The sequence below is a fragment of the Harpia harpyja genome, chromosome 13, assembly GCF_026419915.1.
Source record: "Harpia harpyja isolate bHarHar1 chromosome 13, bHarHar1 primary haplotype, whole genome shotgun sequence".
In the NCBI taxonomy this organism is placed as follows: domain Eukaryota; kingdom Metazoa; phylum Chordata; class Aves; order Accipitriformes; family Accipitridae; genus Harpia; species Harpia harpyja.
The window spans coordinates 25711000-25729035 of record NC_068952.1 but is presented as its reverse complement, the minus strand read 5'-3'; the positions used below and the strand labels follow the sequence as shown (position 1 = coordinate 25729035).

At 41.7% G+C, this 18036-nt stretch overlaps 1 protein-coding gene across 1 annotated transcript in view; it reads left to right on the top strand.

Moving 5' to 3' along the window:
- Positions 1-18036, top strand: part of TTC27 (tetratricopeptide repeat domain 27) — a 150206-nt gene that overhangs the window by 118443 nt on the left and 13727 nt on the right. The window contains exons 14-16 of the mRNA XM_052805978.1: positions 9762-9860; positions 11642-11694; positions 15904-16069. Coding sequence (XP_052661938.1) covers positions 9762-9860; positions 11642-11694; positions 15904-16069 — 318 coding nt within the window. The remainder of the gene's footprint in view (positions 1-9761; positions 9861-11641; positions 11695-15903; positions 16070-18036) is intronic.

The window sequence follows — 18036 nt, the reverse complement described above, 5'->3', positions numbered from 1 at the left end:
TACTTGATCGGTCCTATGTCTACCTCCGGTTTTCATGTCCAAAAAGTTATTGATCTAGAAATAAGAGAAAGGGGAGTTAATGAGGTAGCAGCCATGTGGGAGTGCTGGACTTCTGGAAACTTGATGGATAAAAGAGGCTTAAAAAATGAGATTGACTAAATGTTTATTTCCTATTAATTTTGCCCTCTGAGATTTGGGAAACATTGTTTTCTCTTCCTGTGCAGTCTCTTCTTTGAATGATGAGTTCAAGGATCATGAAAGGTGACAGGCTGACAATGCTGAAAAGTAGATTTTCATGTTTGCCCAGGCCAGATGTAATTGGCAGTTCTATCTTCACCTATTCATCCGTATGCTCTGAGGATGGGCCACCCACGTACACCCTCAAATGCAAAAGGATGTCTTTATTGCCAAGCTTGTTCAGTTGTTTTATTGATATCATGAAGACTGCCCACCAGGGTGCCAGATCTGACAGGGATTAATGTCATACATTTGTACTCTGGGATCTAAGTTTTGAAGCAGGTTAACTATGAACTCTATAGCAGGTAAGTCAGGAGTCGATACCTTGTTACTGCTTTTAAGTTGGGTCTCAGAGACAGAAAAATGAGTCTGATCTGGAGAGAAGTGCAAAAATATCTGCTACAGAGTTTGCAATTAATCTGTAGAGGTAGTAGCTCCTTGCATATGAACCAACAGCTTTATCCTCAACCCTGTAAAATCTCTGATTTGCGAATGTTTCTTAAGGTAACATTTTTGTATTTAAATAGCCATTACGGTTTCCTACAAAGAACCTGTGTTATCAGAATTGCTTGCTTCAGAGCTAGTACCCAGAACACAAGAGAATATAAACATTAATCAGACATCTTGAAAAGTAATATGTTGTTGTGCAATATAAATTAGAGTTAATGTAACCTGGGTTTCCATCTTCCTCTTCCCAACCTTCTTCCCTCTCTCAAAAAATTTTCCAAGAAAACCTGTTTATGTTTCATTTAGAATAAAGAAACAGCTGAGCTTATTGCATTAGGTAGTACTACCTGGAATGATTTTGCAGCACATTATAAAATGTCCTGTTTGATTTTGACTGCATACATTTAAACAGCATAATGCTGTCAGAAAATGTTCTGTCAATGTACTTGGGATTTAATACTTTTCTGAATTACAGACCTTTTCTAAAAGGTAGTACTGCTTAACTTGCAGCTCTTTGAGAATTAACCGTGTGGCAAATCAGGAACATGCTATTGAAGATCTATGAAAATACATATTTAATTTGCTGTAATTTATGCCTATATTTGATATTATTTAGAATAGAATAGACTATTTCAGTTGGAAAGGACCTACAATGATCATCTAGTCCAACTGCCTGACCAATTCAGGGCTGACCAAGTTAAAGCATATTATTAAGGGCATTGTCCAACTGCCTCTTAAACACTGACAAGCTTGGGGCATCGACCATCTCTCTAGGAAGCCTGTTCCAGTGTTTGACCACCCTCTCGGTAAAGAAATGCTCCCTAATGTCGAGTCTAAACCTGGGACAGCTTTGAACCATTCTCATGTGTCCTATCACTGGACAGCTGGCTCAGTATGAGTCAGCAGTGTGCCCTGGCAGCCAAGAGGGCAAACCACATCCTGGGGTGCATTAAACACAGTATAACCAGCTGGTCAAAAGAGGTGATTATCTCGCTGTATTCAGTGTCGGTGTGGCCCCACCTTGAGTACTGTGTGCAGTTCTGGCCCCACAATTTAAGAAGAATGTGAAGGTCCTTGAAAATGTTCAGAGGAGGGCAACAAAGCTGGTGAAAGGGCTGGAAGGAATGTCCTATGAGGAGTGACTAAGGACTTTGGGTTTGTCTAGGTTGGAGGAAAGGAAGCTGAGGGACCACCTCATTGCTCTCTACAGCTTCGTGAGGGGAAGTGGAGAGGGAGGTGCTGAGCTCTTCTCACTGGTTGAATCTGTATGTCTGAGAGGTATTTGGCTGTAACAACTAAAGACTTACAATGCAAGATTATTGAACTGGTAAAGTTCTATTCTCTACGCCAGGCATTAAGTACATTTCTATCTCTAAACATTGCATTATAAGCTGGAGAAGATTGATATTCTGACAAGTAAAAAGAGCTATAATTTTGAAATGTTCATGTTTAGCCATTAGAAATATTTCTTGTAAAATACGATTTCCTTGAAATACATTTCCTAGTATTTACCATTTGACCTAACTGTAATACTATAAAGTGAGTGTGGATTTTTCATAAGTTAAAACAAGATATGCAAACCTCTAAATAGCTGTCACTTTCTTCTCTTGTCCTAGTTTCAGCTGGGATAGAGTTAACTGTCTTCCTAGTAGCTGGTATGGTGCTATGTTTTGAGTTCAGTATGTGAAGAATCTTGATAACACTGATGTTTTCAGTTGTTGCTAAGTAGTGTTTAGACTAATGTCAAGGATTTTTCAGCTTCTCGTGCCCAGCCAGCAAGAAAGCTGGAGGGGCACAAGAAGTTGGCACAGGACACAGCCAGGGCAGCTGACCCAAACTGGCCAACGGTGTATTCCATACCATGTGACGTCACATCTAGTATAGGAACTGAGAAGTGGGGGCAGGGAATCGCGGCTCGGGGGACTAGCTGGGTGTCGGTCGGCGGGTGGTGAGCAATTGCACTGCGCATCATTTGTACATTCCAATCCTTTCATTATTGCTGTTGTCATTTTATTAGTGTTATCATTATCATTATTAGTTTCTTCTTTTCTGTTCTATTAAACCGTTCTTATCTCAACCCGCGGGTTTTGCTTCTTTTTCCCAATTTTCTCCCCCATCCCACTGGGGGTGGGGGAGTGAGTGAGTGAGTGGCTGCATGGTGCTTAGTTGCTGGCTGGGGTTAAACCACGACAGTCCATTTTTGGTGCCCAACGTGGGGCCCGAAGGGTTGAGATAACGACAAACCTGACCAGAGCTCATTAAAACAAATTTGTTATAAGCATTCATTATATTGGTCTAATAGTCGCTGGTCATTATGTTGATTTATGTGTTCTTAGAGTTGTTGCTCTGGTTTTTAAAGTTCTGTTATGTATCACCTCGCTTGCTGTATGTAGTCCCTCTTCTGCTGCTTATCATCCGTGGGAGGTGGATTAAGGTTTTCGCTTTGATGTATTGTATAACACTGGTTTATGGTATGATAAAGTCATCGGTTGTGGGATTAATCCAGTATTTGCACTCAGCAGTGTCACCTTTATACTGCGGGAGCCATCTGTGGGAAACTAATAATAATTATTCCATTTACCTTTCCTCCTTGGAAAACCAGTCTATGGGTGGGGTACCTTTCTTCCCCTCTCCTTTCTCCTTCAGTCCAGTTACAACGGTGTTTGAGAATTTTGAAAAATGTGAATACTCTTGGGATGTTGAGACCAGCACAGTCGTAGCCCTACTGCTAGGAATTAGCATGCTCCTGAATGTGGTTCAGCTCTTGTTTAAGGTTAAACAACTATTTAAGAAGATCACCCAGAGGTCTGCCCCGAGGCTGGATAATTATGAGTGGCAGGGTGTGTGGGGTAGTATGGGCAAGTACCTAGAAAAGTGGGCATCTCCAATGTTTTGGAAATTCACCCCTGAACAAGTGCAGAATCCAGAAGAACTAGTAAAATGTTTGGAAAAGGTATGCTGTCACCCCAGCAGCTCCAGAGAGATACAAATCACTGCAACGTGCTGGGGCCTGGCCCATGCCTATCGAGCCCTGTTCAACACAACTCAGTACCCTCAAGGGGAAGAGATGGTCTCTGGACCTAACAACAAAACAATGAGCACTGCGGTCACCCAAACCCCGGCAATGGGCGCTGCGGCCCCTCCAGCCCCGGCGACGAGCATTGCGGCCACCCAGACCTTGGTGACAGGCACCACGACCCCTCCAGCCCTGGTGACGAGAACTGTGGCTACCCAAACCTCAGCAACAGGCACTGCAGCCCCTCCAGCCGTGGCAACGAGCACAGCAGCTACCCAAACCTTGCGAACGGGCACTGCGGTCCCTCCAGCCCCAGCAACGAGCACTGCTGCTACCAAACCTTAGCGACAGACACTGCGGTTATCCAAAACCCGGCGAGCAATACTGCAACTGAACCAGCGGACCAACCTGCACCAGTATCAGTTGCCCCCGTACAGAAAAAGAAATATACAAAAAAATCAGTTCGCTTAGCGAAGGATGAAGGTGAACCAGGGTCATCACGGGAACAGGAGGAAGAGGCAGAACCAGAGGTAATAACCCAGTCCCTATCCTTGAGTGAGCTGCGGGATATGCGAAAAGATTTTGGCCGCCGTATAGGTGAGCATATTATCACCTGGCTCCTCCGATGCTGGGACAATGGGACTAATAGCTTGGAATTAGAAGGTAGGGAAGCCAAGCAGCTGGGATCGCTTGCCAGGGAAGGTGGCATTGACAAGGCAATTGGAAAAGCAACACAAGCCATCAGCCTCTGGAGGTGACTCCTGGCAAGTGTGAAGGAAAGGTACCCCTTTAAGGAAGATGTTATATGTCAATCAAGCAAGTGGACAACCATGGAAAGAGGTATCCAATATCTGAGGGAATTAGCTGTGCTAGAGACGATTCATCATGACCCGGACAACCCACAATTACCCAAAGATCCAGACAAAGTCCAATGCACACAACCCATGTGGCGGAAGTTTGTACGGAGCGCACCATCGTCCTATGCCAACTCACTGGCAATAATGACCTGGAAAGACGAAGAGGCACCGACAGTGGATGAAGTGGCTCGCCAACTCCGTCAGTACGAAGAAAATCTCTCCTTCTCCCTACAAGCCTGCATTTCGGCTGTGGAAAAGCTGTCCAAGGATTTCCAGCAATTCAAAGAGGATATGTCCTATTCCCCACCTGTAAGGACCAATGTCTCAGCTATTAGGAGTGAGCACTCCTCTGCCCAAGAGAGAGAATACAAAAAGTACACACCGCGAGGTGCCCTGTGGTTTTACCTATGTGATCATGGAGAGGACATGAGGAAATGGGATGGAAAACCTACCTCGGTCCTAAATGCCCGGGTACGTGAGCTGCGAGGAAAAAACACCACAAAAGGGGATTCTACTAGGGAAAATGCTGCTCCAGTTTCCAAACAGAGTAGAAGGGCTGATCTTATTTCTGATCCTCTTGAAGGGACTTCTGAGCCAATTTTATGAGAAGTGAATAGTGGATACTCTGGCCAGAATTAGAGGGGCCCTGCCTCCAGCCAGGTGGAGGAAAGGGATAACCGGGTCTATTGGACTGTGTGGATTCAATGGCCTGGCACGTTAGACCCACAGGAGTATAAGGCTCTAGTAGACACCGGCGCACAGTGCACTCTAATGCCATCAAGTTATAAAGGGGCAGAACCCATCTGTATCTCTGGTGTGACAGGGGGATCCCAAGAGCTAACCGTATTGGAAGCTGAAATGAGTCTAACCGGGAATGAGTGGCATAAACACCCCATTGCAACTGGCCCAGAGGCCCTGTGCATCCTTGGTATAGATTATCTCAGGAGGGGGTATTTCAAGGACCCAAAAGGGTACCGTTGGGCCTTTGGTATAGCTGCATTGGAGACGGAGGAGATTGAACAGCTGTCTACCCTGCCTGGTCTCTCTCAAGACCCTTTGGTTGTGGGGTTGCTGAAGGTTGAAGAACAACAGGTGCCAATTGCTACCACGACGGTGCACCGGCAGCAATATCGCACCAACCGAGACTCTCTGATTCCCATCCACAAGTTGATTCGCCAACTGGAGAGCGAAGGAGTGATCAGCAAAACTCGCTCACCCTTTAATAGTCCCATATAGCCAGCGCGAAAGTCTAATGGGGAGTGGAGACTAACAGTTGACTATCGTGGCCTGAATGAAGTTACGCCACCGCTGAGTGCTGCCGTTCCAGATATGCTAGAACTTCAATACGAACTAGAGTCAAAGGCAGCCAAGTGGTATGCTACAATTGACATTGCTAATGCATTTTTCTCAATTTCTCTGGCAGCAGAGTGTCGTCCACAATTTGCCTTTACTTGGAGGGGTGTCCAGTACACCTGGAATTGACTGCCCCAGGGGTGGAAACACAGCCCCACCATTTGCCATGGACTAATCCAGACTGCACTGGAAAAAGGTGAAGCTCCGGAACACCTGCAATACATTGATGACATCATTGTACGGGGCAACACAGCAGAAGAAGTCTTTGAGAAAGGGAAGAAAATAATCCAAATCCTTCTGAAAGCCAGTTTTGCCATAAAAGAAAGTAAGGGTAAGGGACCTGCACAGGAGATCCAGTTTTTAGGAATAAAATGGCAAGATGGACGTTGTCAGATCCCAATGGATGTGATCAACAAAATAGCAGCTATGTCTCCACCGACTAATAAAAAGGAAACACAGGCTTTCTTGGGTGTCATGGGGTTTTTGGAGAATGCATATTCCAAATGACAGTCTGATTGTAAGCCCTCTCTATCAAGTGACCCGGAAGAAGAATGATTTTAAATGGGGCCCTGAGCAACAACAAACCTTTGAACAAATTAAGCGGGAGATTGTTCATGCAGTAGCCCTTGGACCAGTCCGGGCAGGACAAGATGTTAAAAATGTGCTCTATACTGCAGCCAGGGAGAATGGCCCTACCTGGAGCCTCTGGCAGAAAGCACCCGGGGAGACCCGAGGTTGACCCCTGGGGTTTTGGAGTCAAGGATATCGAGGATCCGAGGCTCTCTATACTCCAACTGAAAAAGAAATATTGGCAGCATATGAAGGAGTTCGAGCTGCCTCAGAAGTGGTTGGTACTGAAACACAGCTCCTTTTAGCACCCCTACTGCCAGTGCTGGGCTGGATGTTCAAAGGGAGGGTCTCCTCTACACATCATGCAACTGATGCCATGTGGAGTAAGTGGGTCGCACTGATCACACAACGGGCTCGCATAGGAAACCCCAGTCGCCCAGGAATTGTGGAAGTGATCACGAACTGGCCAGCAGGCAAAGATTTTGGAATGTCGCCAGAGGAGGAGGTGGCACGTGCTGAAGAAGCCCCGCTGTATAATAAACTGCCAGAAAATGAGAGGCAATATGCCCTGTTCACTGATGGATCCTGGCGCATTGTGGGAAAGCATCGGAAAGCTGCTGTATGGAGTCCTACATGACAAGTTGCAGAAACTGCTGAAGGAGAAGGTGAATCGAGTCAGTTTGCAGAGGTGAAAGCCATCCAGCTAGCGTTAGACATTGCTGAAAGAGAAAAGTGGCTAGTGCTCTATCTCTATACTGACTCATGGATAGTGGCAAATGCCCTGTGGGGGTGGTTACTGCAATGGAAGCAGAGCAACTGGGCTGCCGCACTGTGGCAAGATATTGCGTCCCGGCTAGAGAATCTGGTTGTAAAAGTACGTCACATAGATGCTCACATACCCAAGAGTCGGGCCACTGAAGAACATCAAAATAACAACAGGTGGATCAGGCTGCCAAGATTGAAGTGGCTCAGGTGGACCTGGACTGGCAACATAAGGGTGAGCTATTTATGGCTCGGTGGGCCCATGATGCTTCAGGCCATCAGGGAAGAGATGCAACATATAGATGGGCTCATGACCGAGGGGTGGACTTGACCATGGACACTATTGCACAGGGTATCCATGAATGTGAAACGTGCTGCAATTACAAGCCAAGCGGTTAAAGCCCCTGTGGTATGGAGGGCGATGGCTGAAATATAAATACGAGGAAGCCTGGCAGATTGACTATATCACACTCCCACAAACTTGCCAAGGCAAGCGCTATGTGCTCACAATGGTGGAAGCAACCACCGGATGGCTGGAAACATATTCTGTACCCCCATGCCACCGCCCGGAACACTATCCTGGGCCTTGAAAAGCAGGTCTTGTGGCGACATGGCACCCCAGAAAGAATTGAGTCAGACAACGGGACTCATTTCCGAAACAACCTCATAGACACCTGGGCTAAAGAGCATGGCATTGAGTGGGTGTATCATATCCCCTGTCATGCACCAGCCTCTGGGAAAATTGAGCGATACAATGGACTGTTAAAGTCTACATTGAGAGCAATGGGGGGTGGAACTTTCAAACATTGGGATACACATTTAGCAAAAGCCACCTGGTTAGTCAACACCAGAGAATCTGCCAATCAGGGTGGCCCTGCCCAGTCAGAATTTTTACGTACTGTAGAAGGGGATAAAGTCCCTGTAGTGCACATAAAAAATATGTTAGGGAAGACAGTCTGGGTTACTCCTGCCTCAGGCAAAGGTAAACCCATTCGTGAGATTGCTTTTGCTCAGGGGCCTGGGTGCACTTGGTGGGTGATGCAAAAAGATGGGGAAGTGTGCCTCAAGGGGATTTAATTTTAGGTGAGAATAGCCAGAATTAAACTGTATGATATTAGTTGCTATATAACCCTGCTACTGTATGTTATCCTTACTATAATTGTTATATGCTATATCCATAGTACTATACTAAGAATCACTTAGATCAAGCAAGAAAAGAACTGTGATAAAACTGAGCAAAGCGCAGTAGTGATGGAACCATAACTGACTCCAGCATGCAACAGTCCAACGGTGCACACCATCCTCCTGCTGCGTCAAATGTCACCTGCTCGTCACACCGCACTGAAGCCCAATTCTGCTCTACTGACTGAGAGGACTTTGCACCATCCCTCCTGCCCAGAAAGACTGGTACGACAGATGAAGCCCAGAGTCGGAAACTAAATGAACGCAATGAACATTTAATGAATGTAACCCATAAACTAAAGGAATGATATCTCTGTGTGTGTATACACATATATATATGTATGTATGTATGTATGTATGTATCATTGTTCATATGTCTCAAACGGATGGAAAAGGTGATGATGATTGACCAGGATGTAACTAAAGGTATGGGAACTGAGCATGACGTCAATGGTATAGAATAAGGGGTGGATACTGACCTAGTTTCAGCTGGGATAGAGTTAACTGTCTTCCTAGTAGCTGGTACGGTGCTATGTTCTGAGTTCAGTATGTGAAGAATCTTGATAACACTGATGTTTTCAGTTGTTGCTAAGTAGTGTTTAGACTAATGTCAAGGATTTTTCAGCTTCTCGTGCCCAGCCAGCAAGAAAGCTGGAGGGGCACAAGAAGTTGGCACAGGACACAGCCAGGGCAGCTGACCCAAACTGGCCAACGGTGTATTCCATACCATGTGACGTCACATCTAGTATAGGAACTGAGAAGTGGGGGCAGGGAATCGCGGCTCGGGGGACTAGCTGGGTGTCGGTCGGCGGGTGGTGAGCAATTGCACTGCGCATCATTTGTACATTCCAATCCTTTCATTATTGCTGTTGTCATTTTATTAGTGTTATCACTATCATTATTAGTTTCTTCTTTTCTGTTCTATTAAACCGTTCTTATCTCAACCCGCGGGTTTTGCTTCTTTTTCCCAATTTTCTCCCCCATCCCACTGGGGGTGGGGGGAGTGAGTGAGTGGCTGCATGGTGCTTAGTTGCTGGCTGGGGTTAAACCACTACATCTCTAAATGAAGATGCACTGTTAAAGAGCACTTCACATATTGTTAAGTGGTCTTTATATAGTCAACACCTTTGTTTATCCATATTTATTAAAACTTTGAACCTAAAGTTTTCCTGTGTTCTGCATACTGGATACTATTTATTCCAATGCAATACTATTAAGATAGCTGAAAATCAGGTAAAATCAGCACGAGTAGTGTGTGTTCAAGCATCCAGGCAAAATTATTTATTTTGTGGATAAATATGTATGTATATATGTAATCATCCATTTTTTCTCTCCAGCTAGGTGTATGGTTTTCCTTGGGCTGCGCATACATTGCTTTAGAAGGCTACGAAGGTGCTGCCAAAGCATTTCAGCGCTGTGTGTCATTGGAACCAGATGTATGTACTTTTCAACAAGCGATTCAGATGGCTTATCTAAAAGCAACAAGGATGTTTTCATTATAAACAAGCAAAGCAATAATGAAAAACTTGTTTAAACCTTAGCCCTTTGAATAAATTAAACTTGTGCATGAAGGATATATTTTCGTCATGAGGCATCATAAAAATACTTGCCCAATACTTAACTTTGTCCAAGTATGTGTGTGTGAATTTAAAATACATTTGAGCAAAAAATTCCTTTATGCTTGCATACATTGCTAAAACAGAGAAAAGGGAATAAGTAGACTGTGAGGAGTGCTAAAAAGAGAGATAAAAGAAAAAAATTAAATTAAAATACTTAGTCCTCTAAGTAATCAAATTCTCCTGAAAAAAAGTCAAAGAAGTGGTTGCATGACAGGTAAATTTGTAACTATATAGCTCATGAGCACAGGGAGAATGGAGCTTGTTAGCCAGTTTTTCAGGACGCACAGGGCAAGCATGTGTACAATATTGGTGTTTGAGTGTAACTGTGCATTGAGATAGCAGAGTCGTCAGCTGGATTACCTCTCGGGAATGCACTGGCAATACTTTTGTCAAAAGGCCTGACTGCCAGCCAGCATGTTGTTTGCTCGGAGTTAATGGCACCTACTTGATAGAAACTATTATTCATTCTTTTCTCATGGGGAAATGAATGAGAGAGCAATGAAAGGTGACAGAGTATTCTTTTTTCTTTATTTATAAAATGAAATAACTTACTTGGGGAAAAAAAATGTACATACAGACAACCCTGTAATTAACTGGAATTTTTACTTTATATATTGATTTTGTTTGTTTGTTTCAGTACAGTAGATTTACTTCTAAGTAGATTATAAAATTGTATTCACTTATTTCTGGTGCCTGTACTTGATTGCATTCATATGAACAAGCCAACTGACTTCTCAGTGGGTTAAGTGGTATTTCTTTTGTGAGTAAAGGATGCTGGGATGGCTCTTAGTTATGGAGGTGAAACCTACCTTTATACATTGATCTGCAGAAATGTAATGACCATTTTCATGAATTAAGCCTCAAAAAGGTTTCCCAACATGATTTAAATGCTCCTTAAGCCTGAGGAGCTGTACTCAGTACGAGAGTACATTTCATTGCAGTACCCAGGTTCTGTTCTTCAAATTTATACTAGTTGTCACTTAGCTGAATTCAGTGGTGTGGCTTCAAATTTACGGCAGTGTAAAGCGATGGGCAGGAATCGTCTGTGTACATGGCTCTGCTGGTTTTACAAGAGGAAAGATTGTCTGAGCACTCCGTAATCCTTTTCAGCTAAAACAGTTGAAAACACTGTTGGAACTAACCGTGTTAGTTTTGCCTGAGATGCATTAGGGGACATTCAGATAATTTTTAGCACTAACAGAGCAGTGCAGGTAAGTATCGTCCAGCTAGTGAGAAGTGATGTGCTGCTGGGAGCACTGACCTCTCCAGCCATCCCAGCTAGATCCAGAAGAGGATGCCTGTTTGCAGTTTAAACTGAAGGCAAGAGCTAACTTAGTGTATTCCAACCAGAAAACAGTTAATTGGTATTTATATACCTGATTGTTACTCTAGTCAATAATATTTATTTATGTATTTCTATTTTAATATAATATTTTCTATTTCAATGTAATATTTTGACTGCCTTGTAGAAAATGTGTTAATATGTGTGATTAGTAAAGTCGATGATATTTCACCATAGTTTCATTCACGTATTATTATCAAGTGAGCATAATATAAGTGAATAATTTTTTGGGGTACTTCTCCTTTTATCATTACAGAATGCTGAGGCCTGGAACAATTTATCAACTGCTTATATCAGATTAAAACAGAAGTAAGTACTTCAAAAGGATTAGAAGATACTGCTTCCAAAATAAATAATTGGGGTTTTCTTTTTTTGACATTGACTTTTTTATTCTTATAACGTGGTTACCTCATATTTTGTAATTCTTTTCCCTTTAGTTCTCTCTCCCAGGTTGGATCATTGATAACGTATTTCATTTTACAGGAAATAAGAGTTTCATAAGCTTTATAAAAGTAGCAACCTCTCACTCTACACTTTTTTCTTGTTAAAAGTATTTATGATGTAGAAAGTACAACCGGTGCAAAACATTCATATTGAAGTTATTGAAACTAATTTGACTGTGAAGTTAAAAAGATATGTCCATTTCAAGCAAACTATATATTCAGACTTATGTCAATTCATACTACGTTAATCTCAGTAGATTTAAGGGAAAAACAGGCAGTTTATTTTTTATATTACAAAAGCAGATGGAAATCTGCACGCACACTAGCTCACTTGTTCTTTTCCCTCCAAATTAACCATTAGTACAAGCAGCTTTGACCTAAATGGACTGCTTTTCTTATTTTGTATTTCAGCTCAATGTAATAAAAGTTACTTGTAAATGCAGAATACCTGAAAGAACTTAATATTTAAGAAGAATTTTCATGTTACAACTTGTCCCCAAAGAATGAAACAAAAGAATAAGATAAATTTTTCAAAACCTTACTCAAAATCTGACATCAGTTTATACAGTTATGCAGTCAGGATGCAAACTAAAAAAGAGAAAAAGAAGAGTAAATTTACATAAAAGGGTAAATTGATAAACATACCAAGGAAATATGGGAATTAATATAAATGAATTCAAGAGATGGTTTGATATGCTAATGGGAGCAGGAAGGAGGAGAAAATGAAGGTTAGAATAACCACTCAAGACTAAAAAGCAGTAGAAATCAAGAACTCATTTCACCTTTTCAGTAGTTTCTTTCATCTTCAGCAGTGCCTTGAGAATGCCCAGTTTAATGTCTTAGACTGTGTGTGATATTGTTCCTTCTTTTGCATAAAGTTCAAAAGGGTATGTCAGATGCTCAGTGTACTGGCTCATGCTTATTTCATAAAAGTATCTTTAATCAAAATAATTTCTCTGTTCATCTACTACAAGGCTGAGAAACTACTGAGTGATTAGTTTAACTTTATTGGTTTAATTTTATTATTGTTAATCTACCTTTGTCATTTAACATGCTAAATACATACAAAACTTGTGACCTATTTGATACTGTATCAAAAGCAGTAAAGGGAGGCATGTTTCTGAGCTTTTTTCCCACAGGAATCACACGGGAGAGGAATACGTGTACAGGAAATCTTTAGTCAGCATTACATGCTGATAGCTGAGTGTGGTCTGTATTTGCTGTGGAGTAGCAACTCCTTTGATTATTTGTGTAGTCACTTATAGATCAAGACTGTGTGTGAGTTAGTTTAACCCACTCTCAAAACAGAGGATATCTGTAGTAGTTCACTCAGTATAATTTTTTTTGTGGGGCTAAACGGTGGTGAAAGTGTAAATTCTTACTTTTCAAGCCTGCTAGCAAAAAAAAAAAAAAAGTGAGGGGAGGATTAAAAAAAGGAAAACAAAAATAAGATATTTAAGTTAATTGTTTTCTTTTGCTCAGTCATCAAAATCAAGCTTTACTCCAACCAGGCTCTTAAATCAGTCCCACTCAAGGATTGTGCATTTGGGTAAGGCTTAGCAGTCTCCTACAACAGACAAATATAAAATGTGTAAGTCTTTTTGAAAAGAGTACGCAAACAACTTGCTGACACCCAAATGAAAGGGGTTTTGTTGTTTTGGGGGTTTGTTTGCTTTTTAAGAGTTTACAAGTTTTGTGTATTCTGAATTTCCTCCAGAAAAATTAGTTGTGATGTAAACAGACTATTCAGTTTACCAGAAAAACTTCTCTGGGTGCCAGGAGGCCTTTGAAATCTAGATCTCGTATTTCTCAGAACAAACTGGAACTAGCCCTCTGTCCTTTGGGTGAAGGATTCCTGGTTTCCAAGACAGGTGACGCACTGGTACTGCCTACTTTTTCCTGTTTGGATATGAATTGGTTTAACTGTTGCCCTGGTTAAGGATACATCATTATATGATTTATTACATACATAGGGGGTTTGTTTTGAGAACCTAGAGGACTTTATTAGCGTAGCAAGAGTGATGATTTGAGGAATACGATTTCCATCCCATCCCTCTGGTATCTTGTCTACATTTCACAGTTCCATCTGATTGGCATCCGCCCTCATGATAATTTCTTAACTTTTTTGAGAAGACGGGGAAGATCATACAGGCTACTCCTCCAGATGTTGAAGAGCAGTTTCAGAAACAGTTTCTCAAGGTGATTGGGATACATCAGTCAGCCAGAGCATCTTCCAGCCTGTGAGAGAGCTGTGGCAGATCCCAGCTTCCATTGTAGCAAAATCCACAGAGGAAGGAGCAGGTCTCTGTTCTTTTCTAATATAATCTGTCAAAATCAGGGTCTGAAATCTCTTACTAAGACTGTTAACAGTGGAGGAGACCCAACTGTTAGTAAATATACCTGGCAGCATCACATATATCAGTATATCAGAAGAGAGAGAAAAGGGGAATGAATGTGGGAAGATCCTGCCTGTGGACTATTCTGCCGTAGCTGTGCCAAATGACCTGTTTTCCTTCAATAATTTTGCTCTATTAGTCAGCTCTTTTTGCATGTATTTGGTAAGTCTTTTAATACTATGGGCTTAGATTGGCAGTTATTTACATTTTTCTCTGACCCAGCCATTCCAAACTTTTAATGGCCTGATCCACTAGTTAGATATTCCCTTTTCGTGGCTAGGATATTTACATTCTCTTGAACACTCTTTTTGAAACTCAACCAACAATTTCTTTGAGCTGTCTTTCTTTAGAGACAGCACTTGTAGCAACTTACTCAAGCAGTAGAGCAAGTGAACTGCAAATTTTTATAACAAGCCATCTTTATATGATCTTTATTAAGAGGAGATTTATTGCCATATCTCTTCAAAGAAGATTTTTACCAGCCTGGGAAAACTCTGTTTCAAGTTTTCATTTAAAGGAATTTATTCTTTTGTGTTTTTTCTACGTATCATGACTGTCCAGCTGAAAGTAAGCTTAAATCTCTCAAACTCCTAAGAACCGTATCATTCTGGTTCTCTAGCAAAGCTTTTTTTAAAGTTTCAAATTTAGTGAAACTTTTAGCAGTACTTTTAAAGCTTTAAACAGTAGGCACTCAGACTTTACCAACATGTGCTTCAGATTGCATTAAGATGACTTATTCCTTCTGCCTCCTCTCTGGCAGCATTGGTTGCATGTTGTGCAGGAGGTCATACCTCTGTAAACTGTAGGGCAGCTGCTTTCAGCCCATATTCTTGATTCAGCAAAACTGTCTTTATGTTCCTTACCAGAGAATGCCATTACTTCTCTCCCTGAGTAAGGGAATGGTAGAGTTGCCTGCAGTGGATCCATTTGAAAAAATAAAGATGCTTCCTGACTTGACAGTGACTTTATAGGAATTATTCTGTCCACCTTTATTCCACAACAGTTTCTCCTGCCACTATGAGATGGTTCAGTGGGCAGCACCTTTGGTGAAGGATGCTAATAGTGTTTGGGGCCACTCTGACATATTTGTACTGAGCAGTGTAGCGTCAGGGAACAGGGAGTGTAGGTAAAGCTTCCGGATGACGTAAGAAAAAAATGGTTGAAAGTGCTGGGCTTCTGTGCAAGGGTATGCACATTTACCACAGGCAAATGTTTAAAATAAATCACAAAAAGCTGTTATTGTTAAGTAACCTTCCTTTGTGTGATGAAATGAGTGAATATCATTCTGCATCTGCCATGAGCTCAGTGATTTTTAATTTTTTCATGTGTTACAACTGCAGCATGAGTAAGATTTTTTTCTTATGGTTCCAGTTAAAAATTCAGAAAAGAAAATATTGACATAGATGGCACAATTATAATGAATTTTTGTCAAAATGTAATTATGAGCGCTAACATAGAAATGGAGTGAACTGATAGAAAGTAATTGGCAAGAGAGATTAAGGAATTATCAGTGTTGTAAATTATGAACAATAACTTTTACCTTTGCACTCTTTTCTAAATGAGATTTTTTAAGTAAGCTTTTTAGTTGATACAATGCCAACTGATTTTAATATAGAAATTTTCTATATTAAATCTTTAATATAGAATCTTCTTTTCTATTCTTTTTTATTATTGATTAGAATCAAAGCATTTCGAACCCTCCAAGAAGCTCTGAAGTGCAACTATGAGCACTGGCAAATATGGGAGAACTATCTTCTCACCAGTACAGATGTTGGAGAGTTTTCAGAAGCAATTAAAGCTTATCACCGGCTCATGGACTTAAGAGAAAAGTACAAGGATACACAGGTGGGGAAGTTTCCGTGTTAAGTCATCCTGTATGTTCATTAATTTTTCTTGTGAACAGAGAGAGATTTCTACTGTTAATGGTATCAGTAATGACAGTACACATACCAGTGAAGCTTGTAGGCAAGCCATTTAATTGTGTGAGATCTGGACTGTAAGACTAAGAATTTAAAATAAAAATGGACAAAAAGGAAAACCTTTGCATCCAGATTGCCTCAGACTTTGTGGAAGGACAAATATGATCCTTGCAGTTTTAAGATCTATTCTTAAATAAAACACAGTGCATAACTCCATCTTTCAATATTGTTCCTGCATATTTTAGTATCAGAAATAATATAAATTATTTAGTTTAAAGAAAGGTAAGCTTTTCCCATGTGCTTGAAAATTCCACAAATGAGCCTTTGAAAGTTATTTATGTTTCATAGATTGGATGCATTACAGTCAGAACATTGATTCTTAATAATCAGAACAAAGAAAAATAAAAGAAGTATTTTGCTCATCTTTCACCATAGTTCAGTTAACTTCTGTGTTTGTAAATGTATGCTCTGTACAAAATCCTGAGAACCTACTTTAACAGCTTCAGCTGGGATGTTACCTTGCCTAAAGCCAGGTCCTGATCCAAGCAGGTTCTGTACACTCAGTGAAAATAGCAAGGTGAATCTGACAGGCAAGCCAAAGAAAGAATCCCTTAAGCAGAGTAGTGAAACACCTCCAAAAGCCTTTGCAAAATTAATGGATTGGGTTGAAGAGCTTATGAGCTCTTAAAGAGTTTGTGTGTAGTATCGGGGTAAGAGGACCCAGCTGCTGCTGGTCATTGATCCCAGCAGTATGTTTCTTTTCTTATCCCATAAAATTATTAAAAGTAGCTTTCCTGGATCTTGGGAGTTTGAGTTCAGTGATGAGGAGGAAGAACAGAGAGAATTAATTATGGTTGTGGAAACATCTCATTTGTTCATGGGGGGCAGGGATGTTAAAAACTTTTTTCAGATTACTTTTTAATAACAAATTGCACATGAGTATGTCACAATCCAGACTGGACAGACCAGGGAGTCATGTTTAATTCGAAATTCCCTCGGGCTAAATTAAGGTGAAACGACACCAAACCATCAGTTAAAGATTTTATTCATGACAGAAGCAAACTGAACTGGGGAGGCATGGTAGTAGGTGGCAGGGTTTCTCACAACAGGAATTGGCATAAGACTACTTCTGTAAACCATGTAACCAGAGTAACCATATATATCAATTCAGGGAATAAGGAGATCCCCCCCGTTGAGTCATGAGGTTCAGAGCAGACCCCCCTTGCTTTCCAGACTCCTCCTCAGAGAAGGGCCCAGGGGCGGCTGGATCCACTCTTAGTCCCAGACTTGGTCAATGGTTTTATGTCTTAAAGGGATGAGGTGTAGGGATTGTGGAAAAGGAAAAGGAACAAGAGAAGAAGGCAGAGAGAGAAAAAGGAAGAGAGGAAGATTTCACCAGTCCTGGGTCCAGCGTTGGTTCAGTCAGCCAAGGTGTCCAGTCAGCTGAGGGGTCCAGTCCCAGTGGGCTTGCGCACCCAGGGCTTCAGTTTGTGTCCTTTTATCATCCTTGCTCCTTCTTCGGGTGGGCACCTGAACTCGTCAGGTGAATGAGCAGTTTGTGAGCCTTTGGGCTTGGGGGTAGTTTGTGGAGTAACTTCTCCTTCCCTGCAGACGTGGCCATTATTTGATCTTTGTATCAGAACAGGGAGCTGGGCACCCTCCAGCATGCCCTCCACCTCCTGTTGCTGATGTTTGAGCTGATGGGCTTTTCACCTTGGTTCCTTGCTGTGCAGGGTTTGTCCTTAAGCAGAACTTGCCCCACCACAATGTTTGAGACGTTAACTCTTTCAGTCTCCCACAGAGTACAATACTTACTACTATAAAGCCAACCACGCACAGCATAGTATTCTGTATGAATAAAATCTTTTGGGTTTGATATGGCTGAACGTTAAA